At 31.9% G+C, this 8,496-nt stretch overlaps 1 protein-coding gene across 1 annotated transcript; it reads left to right on the top strand.

Annotated features, from left to right (window-relative positions):
- The first annotated feature begins 7,588 nt into the window (after nt 1–7,588).
- LOC111396532 lies at nt 7,589–8,233 on the top strand. Its single transcript, XM_023022946.1, has one exon. The coding sequence runs from the start codon at nt 7,644–7,646 to the stop codon at nt 8,052–8,054; it is 411 nt and encodes a 136-aa protein (XP_022878714.1). The 5' UTR covers nt 7,589–7,643; the 3' UTR covers nt 8,055–8,233.
- Nucleotides 8,234–8,496: the final 263 nt, after the last annotated feature.

Below are 8,496 nucleotides of genomic sequence, written 5' to 3'. Positions count from 1 at the left end.
TCTCAATTTTGCCCCCACAACGATCAAAATGGGTCTACAATGATGACTTGAAATTTATATTGGTATTGATTCACCATCCATTGTTAGCTAATTTGAACCTTTAATTGGTGATTTATTTACTACATATTTTGCATCTTGTCATTTTGATTGAATGATATTCCAAACTTTGGGAAGAGCACTATATCATAAAAATAAGGTAAAATTTTTTGCAATAAAACAACTCTATCTCACTTTAATTCTTGTAAGAATCATGTGAACAAAAAGTTGAAAAAATTTCTCTAGCAAAGAGTTACAAATCAATTTCCTGTTGTATTTGTTGATACGAGAAAAGTGATAAAGCCATATGTACCAATATAAAATACTCTAGCAAAAATTAATGATAGGCCAATCTATTATAGTAAATAAATCTCAAATATACCTAAAGTGTGATTGAACAGTAAGTTATAAAGACTCTATATCTCGAAAGAAAAAAAAACACAAAAGAAAAATCAACCAAAAACCTCAAAAGAGATAATATTAAAAAAGTTTGATCAATCAAATATTAATGATATGATTCCTATAGACTAACAAATGTCCTAAAATAATGAAATTTCAATAAATTATATTATGTAAATTAAATAATGTTATTACAGATAATATTTTTACCTTTAATGTGGCTTTTGAAATCATGTGAAATGAGAATCCTGAACCAAAATCCATTAAAGAATGTCTATATAGAAATGATTGATCAAAATGAAAAAAAGTCATACAGATGGAGTTGAATTCCTTAAGGAAATGAAAAGTGTTCGGACTTATGATTCAGATATCTTAAAAAATAATTCCTTTATATTACAAGTGGATTTTTGTAAGAAGAATAAATTAAAATAATGAAATAACAAGATACAAAACTTGACATGTGTTTCATTGATGTAGTAACAACTTATTTATATAGTTATTTGATAATGACATATACATGAAAGTCCACAAAAGGCTTAAAGTGTCATAAAGAAATGATATATGTTCGAGAACTATATTATCAATCAAATTACAAAGATATTATATGAATTGAAACAAATTGGACACACGATATAGTCATCATAGCGACCATTTATTGAATGAGGGTTTTAATAATGATGATGTATGTTCATGTGTTTTCATAATGAAAATAAACATTAGGTTTGTTATTGTAGCATTTGTGTTGATGATTTAAATGTAATTGAAACTCTCCAAGAACAAAACCATAGATTAATTGAAAAATAAATTTGTGATGAAAAATTTGGAATGAAAATTAAATATTCCCTTGGATTGCAGATTGAGCATTTTCAAAAAAGATTATTTGTTCATCAATCTTCATAATCTTTAAAATGTCTTTATATGGATAAATCACATCCATTGGTATTAGCTATGGCTATTTGATCACTTGATATGAAAAAATATCTTTTTTGTCAATTGAAAGATGGAGAAAATATTTTTGATCATGAAGTACAATATCTTAGTATGATTGGGTCATTAATATGTCCTGCAATTGTACTAGACCAAATATAAGTTTTTCTTTAAATCTCCTTGTAAGATATAATTTACACCAACTTAAAAATATTGTAATGGCGTTAAACATATTTTTCATTATCTAAAGAGTGCTATTGATATGGGTTTATTTTATTGTTAAAAAATTGGAATTTTCATTAGTTAGATATGTAGATGTTAGTTATCTCCCTAATCCATGTAAAACAAGGCCACAAACACGATATGTGTTTACACGTGGATATCCATAAAGCAAACATTGGTAGTAAATTTTCGAATCATTACAAAATTATTGCAATCCATGAAACAAGTCGAAATGTTTATGATTGAGGAACATGATTCGTCATATCCAAGCATCCGCATATTAGTTACAACAAAAGATAATCCAACAATATTGAATGAAAATAATGCAGCTTGTATTACACAGTTTAAATGAAGCTATATTAAAGGAAACAAAACAAAGAATATTTCTCCAAAATGCTTCTATACGCATAAGAAGACTGACGATATTGATGTTCAACAAATTCGTTAAAGTGAAAATGTGGCAAACTTATTCATTAAAAGCATTATCAACGTTTACATTCAAAAATTGATACACGAGATAAGAATGCGTCGACTCAATAATTTACGATAATCAACATTCAAAGGGAGTAATTATACTCTTTTTTCTTCGTTTAGGTTTTATCTCACTTCATTTTTCCAACAAAGTTTTAATGAGGTATCATTTATTTTGAATACTCTATAAATAACTGTATTATTTTTCTTTCTTCGAATATTTTTGTCCCACTCAATTTTTATCAAATAAAATTTTAACGAGACATATATTGTGTAATACATCATTCAAGAAAAAAGTATTGTAAAGTATATCTTAATTAGCGAATGACCATTATACTCATGTGACTATTGTATCATTTGCAGCCTTAATTCTTCCCTATAAATATGGTTTTTTAGTTCTGAATAAGATACACACGAGTATATTAACTTCTCTATATTCTGTTCTTTTATCCTCTTTGATTTATAAGATATGTCATACTAATCATCTAAAAAATGCGTTTTCCTAATAAAAATAGTAATAGATTCTTTATAGAAATAAGGTCCGTTTGATAGCAAAAATAGAAAAGGCAAACCAATTCCATGTAAGTTGGAAAAAAAAAAAAATCACTAAAACCATAAAAATTCGATTTTCATGGAATTGGCCAAAAACATGCTAAGATAGAAACTAAATTCCTCGAATGTGAGATTTTTCATGGAATACAACACTATCAAACGGATGCTAAGATCCTATTGACAAATTCATGATAAAAGTAATAGAACCCTTAAACTTATAATAGTACAGTTTTATATATATTACAGAAGAACATACCTGATAAAAAAAGTTTAGTATTTTGCTAAGATTTTGATTAACATCTCCAAATTTATGTTGATTTTACTTCACATGTTCCTCATAAAAAGATGATAAAACAATTTCTAATCACAGTCCTATAAATTAAATTATTCCAAAACAAACTACTATAGTAAGATTATTAGAACTATAAGATCTAACAAATAGAATGAACAAGATCAATACAAGAAATAACGTTCTTCTTGATTCACAACCCAGAATCGACCATTTATATCAAGGATCTGGAAGTCTTTCAGGCTCAGAACATTGGACCCGTCTATTCAAGTATAAGACTCAAACCCTAACCCTCAATACACAACTGGCAGCTACTTCTACAGACCAAAACAACACTATACAATTATCAACAGTTTCCTTGTTTACAAGAATCACAAAAACTCAACTAATTTCACTTAGAATCTGTAACCAGAAGTTTCAAAAAAGAGAATGAAGAAACGAAGAAAACCACACGACTCAGAGAGAATCCAGAGGGTTCTACAGAGCTTAAGAATGAAAGACGCGTCTAGGGCAACCATAAGAGTCGAGTATATATCAAGAAGGCAGTAACATTGATTTCAAGAAATGATCAATGGACTGGAGCAGCACACATGGCACGTGTATTGGGCTCAAGCAAATGGGTCACTTGAGTTATTGGGCAATGGTTAAGTGTGTAGTATTAATGGGTCAAGCCCATATATCTCATAATCACCCAAGATTATTTGGACTTGGCTTTTTGGCATCACAGCCCAAACAATCTCCACCTTGATGCCAATGATAAATTCTTTTGAACATGTCCAGCTTACTCATAACTCCTTTCACCATATCACCAGCATCAAGCAACTTTCTAGCAACCTGCAGTATCTCAAATGCAACCAAGTATCAATGTTCAACGTATGAAGGCATGATTTACACTTGTTCAAGGGGATTACCTTGGTTCCCATATTTGCAGGATTAAACTGTGTGGGAATTTTTTTCTAATGATATAGAATCCTTTTGAATTATATCTCTAATAAAGTGCATCCTAACATCTATATGTTTGGTTCTTTCATGAAAAATAGGATTCTAACATAAGTGAGTTGTACTTTGACTGTCAGAATAAACAACTACAGGACTAGATAATTTATGTAGTTCACACAACAATCCTTTGAGCCACAAAGACTACTTTATTACTTCTGCCACATCAACATATTCTGCTTCTGTGGTAGATAAGGCAACGATAGGTTGTAGTTGGGACTTCCAACTTATAGAAGTACGCTTCCGATTGTCCTTATCCCCAGCACAGTCAGAGTCAACAAAACCTTTCAGAACAATACTCTCTTTGTTAAATTTAAAACATAATCCCAAGTCATATGATCCTTTTAAGTATCTTAAACCACTTTAATGCAGTCCAATGTTCCAGGCCAGGATTGGCCATGCATATACTTAATGCACTAATTGCATGTGCAACATGAGGCCTAGTGCATATCATGTGTACATAATAGACCCTACTGCATTCGCATAAGGTACCCTTTCCATTTGTTTAATATCAGATTCATCAACTGGACACTAATCTTTACTAAGTTTAAAGTGACTGGCAATAGGTAAAGAAACAAATTTTGATTCATACATAGAAAATTTTAATAACACCTTTTCTTTATAAGAAGACTGAGATAGAAATAAAATCTACTTTATTCTATTTCTTTTTATATCCATTCACAAAATTCTTTTAGCATGACTTAAATCTCTCATCTCAAATTCAGAACTTAAAGACAATTTGATATCTTTAATATCACTTATATTTTTGCCAATCAACAACATATCATCAACATAGAGGAGCAAATAAACAATCACAGGTCTAGATTCATCCTTTTTAAAATAAAGACAATGATCAAAAGAAGTTCTTAAGAAATTAAGTGATAACACAAAGTTATCAAATCTCTTGTACCATTGTTTATGTGATTGTTTAAGCCCATATAAAGACCTTTTGTAACAAGCAAACATGTTCAGGTACCTTAGTATCAATAAAACCCTGTGGTTGATTCATATAAATTGTTTCTTCCAAGTCTCAAGGTCATACTGTGTAACTAGGGCAAGCATGACTCTTATGGTGGTGTATTTAACAACAGGTGAAAAGATTTTAGTGTAATTAATACTAGGTTTTTGATTAAACCCCTTTGCCATAAGTCTGACTTTAAACCTAACTGGCTGTCTTTTTGTATTTCCTTCCTTTATGGCATATATCCATTTACAATCTACTATGAACTTATTCCTAGGTTTAGGGACCAGATTCCAAGTCTTATTCTTTAACAGGGAATCCATCTCTTTTCCATAGCTTGCTCCCAATTTTTTGATAAGTGACAACTCACAACCTCTTCATAGGTTTTAGGTTCCTTAAAGGCCAAATTCTGGTAAGACAAAACAACTAAGGATAGATAATCTTTCATTCTAACAGCTTCTCTTATCTTTCTCCTCACTCTAGCCTAGTTAACTAATAATCTTCTAATGGGTTATCATTGACTCCACGTTCTTGGATATTCTCCTCTTGTGGACCAAAATCATTCCCAGTTTCCTCATCAACCTGATCAAGACCTGCAGTCATTTGAAGTCCAGGGCTTCACATGTAGTTTAGTAATATCCTCTTTGTCATCCATAGGAACATCACCTTGATGTTTCTCACTCATACATGACATGTCACTCTCATTAAAAATGACATTTTTGTTAGTGATTATTTTAAGACCTTTGACATTTCTAGCCAATAGACTATACCTCTTCACACCTTTGGGATATCCCATAAATACACATTTTTGGGATTTTGGTTCCAGCTTGCCTGTATTCTGATGAGGTGGCTATAGTCTGGTAACATCTCCAAATTTATGTTGATTTTACTTCAAATGTTTCCTCATAAAAAGATGATAAAACAATTTCTAATCACAGTCCTATAAATTAAATAATTCCAAAACAAACTACTATAATAAAATTATTAGAACTGTAAGATCTAACAAATAGAATGAACAAGATCAACACATGAAATAACGTTCTTCTTGATTCACAACCCATAATCGACCACTTACATCAAGGATCTCGAAATCTTTAGGGCTCAGAACATTGTACTCATCTGTTCAAGTATAAGACCCAAGCCCTAACCCTCAATACACGACTAGCAGTTACTTCTACAGACCAAAACAACACTATACAATCATCAACAGTTTCCTTCTTTACAAGAATTACAAAGACTCAACTAATTTCACTTAGAATCTGTAACCAGAAGTTTCAGAAAAGAGAATGAAGAATACGAAGGAAACCAAATGACTTAGAGAGAATCCAGAGGGTTCTACAGAGCTTAAGAATGAAAGACACATTTAGGGCAACCACAATGGTCGAATATATATCAAGAAGGCAGCAGCGTTGATTTCAGGAAATGATTAATGGACTGGAGCAGCACACGTGGCACACGTATTGGACTCGGGTTAATGGGTCACTTGAGTTATAGGGTAATGGTTAAGTGTGTAGTATCAATGGGTCTAGCCCATATATCTCATCATCACCCCCGATTAAATAATCTGGGCTTTTTGGCATCACAGCCCAAACAAGAACTATTTCGACTGGGCTTTTTGGCATGTATTATTTAAAGTAATTGGGAGTTATATGCTTATATCTGAAGAGCAGCTAGGGATGTTTAGTTAATATAAACTCAATGTTTATTATTCTTAATAGAACTAAAATAAAAACTAATAACACTAATAGAACCATAAAACCAATACGAATTGTTTCATATATTGACCCTACCATTTGTGCGTTAATGATGAAAAAACCTGCGAATTATTTTCTTAAGACCCCACCATTTGTGGGTAATTTGGTGACAAAACTACTATCACATATTGTAATCATTGACAACATCAAGCCCTACCCATCTCCACTAGGATGTTTTTAGCCAAAAGCAACGAATAAAGTTGCAAAGCCAACAAAGCATGTCTTGAGTTAAGCGATCAGATTGCACAAAATTTCATGATATTTTTGAAAATTCACATGTCAAATTTCATATCATATTATTTTTTCTCATACAAATTTAGAGGAAAGAAGGTTAAAATCTTGTATGTCAATCTACTGAGTATTTTATTTTATATTAAAGAAACCTGTCTTTTATGTTTAGATTAACTTGTACACTTGATGCTTGCAATACTTCTAACAATTGAATCGCGTATAATCCTCAAAAGAACATCAATAATCAATATATAACTAGGTGAAGAACTCGTCCCATCTTTTTTAGAATGATCTTCAAACTCTGTTTGGGATAAATATCCTAAATTATATCAAAGAGTTCAATAGTTTCGTAGTCATAAATGGATAGTAAAAGTTGGTCTAGAGTTTGTCCTATAGTACTTCCATTTTATTTCTTACTTACATAACGTTAGACTCTATGTCCTCTCTCTTGTAAGACTTAGACATATCGCTCAATCGTTCAAATAATTCTACGGTAAAGTAGAAGCTCCTAGGGATTTTTCCAGGCGCTCTTCATGAATTGTGTTCAAAGGCTCCAAAATCTCACTTTCTCTCCTTACAAAGCAAATAAATAAATAAATAAATAACCACCTCGTCTCCTTCAATAAACGACATAAAGAATATTTCTGGTTGTCTCTTTAATAAAGAAAATCCCCTCCTTTTTCAATTCAAAAACACCACTTATATATATACACATACATGTCAATACTCAATGAAATTCCTTCCTCAATTTCTTCAACTTAAATTTCCTTAGTTTTTACTCAAAGAACATATTTCGACCCAAAAAATGTCACAGCCTATTGCGGTTTATCCAAATACAGTTTCTAGACAGTCTTCACCTAACCCTAATGGATCATTTGTACCTGTATTTGTAATCTTGGCCATAATATTCGTTCTATCTGCTGTAGCCTGTGTGCTTGGAAGGTTTTGCGGCAGGCAGCATCACCATGTTGTGAAGGAGCAACACCGTGACGCTAAAGAGCACCACCAAGCCAAGGCCAAGCAGATCCACCACCCCCTAGGCCCAAAAGAATGGGAGTCTAGGCAGAAACCTATCTTTAACATGAGGGATGGGGATATAGAATTTGGGTTTGATAAGAAAATTCCGACTCCAGGAAAATATGCCAATGGAAATTCCAGAGGGCCTCAAATTGGTGGATTCAGAAGAGAAGTGAGATTTGCTGATAATATTGTGTAGAATTCAAAGGCAATGCATTATGGGATCTTCCCAATTCGTGGGTATACTTTTTCATTTTGTAGAAGTCACTGGTTGTTTATTTTTCCCTCTTTATCACTAATTTAAATTGTTGGGTTCTTTAAAACTCAATTACTTTGTTTACAAGACTTGAATAATGCTGTTTTACCAGGCGAATTTAACACTTTGTTTGAGATATTAAGTATGTGGCAAAAAATGATTGAATGATAGTGTCTATATTTTAAACAGTCAAAAGACAGATTCAGGATGTTAAGGAAACTGGAAAAAAATTTAACTGGCTGTTAATAAATATATCAAAGTTCATTCGATCAGCTGAATAGGAGAAATAAAATGTTAATCTGCTATGAAAATGCCACGTATAAATCGATGATGCATACGTGGGCTCTGGTTATTCTCACTGGCAGATCCAGCACCTATCGAGCCC

Source organism: Olea europaea, chromosome 6, assembly GCF_002742605.1.
Source record: "Olea europaea var. sylvestris chromosome 6, O_europaea_v1, whole genome shotgun sequence".
In the NCBI taxonomy this organism is placed as follows: Eukaryota; Viridiplantae; Streptophyta; class Magnoliopsida; order Lamiales; family Oleaceae; genus Olea; species Olea europaea.
The sequence above is the reverse complement of the archived record's forward strand: the minus strand, read 5'-3'. Positions and strand labels throughout refer to the sequence as shown.

What these genes read in the sequence shown, in the direction of transcription:
- LOC111396532 (XM_023022946.1), top strand. Translation starts at nt 7,644, where the DNA reads ATGTCACAGCCTATTGCGGTTTATCCAAATACAGTTTCTAGACAGTCT.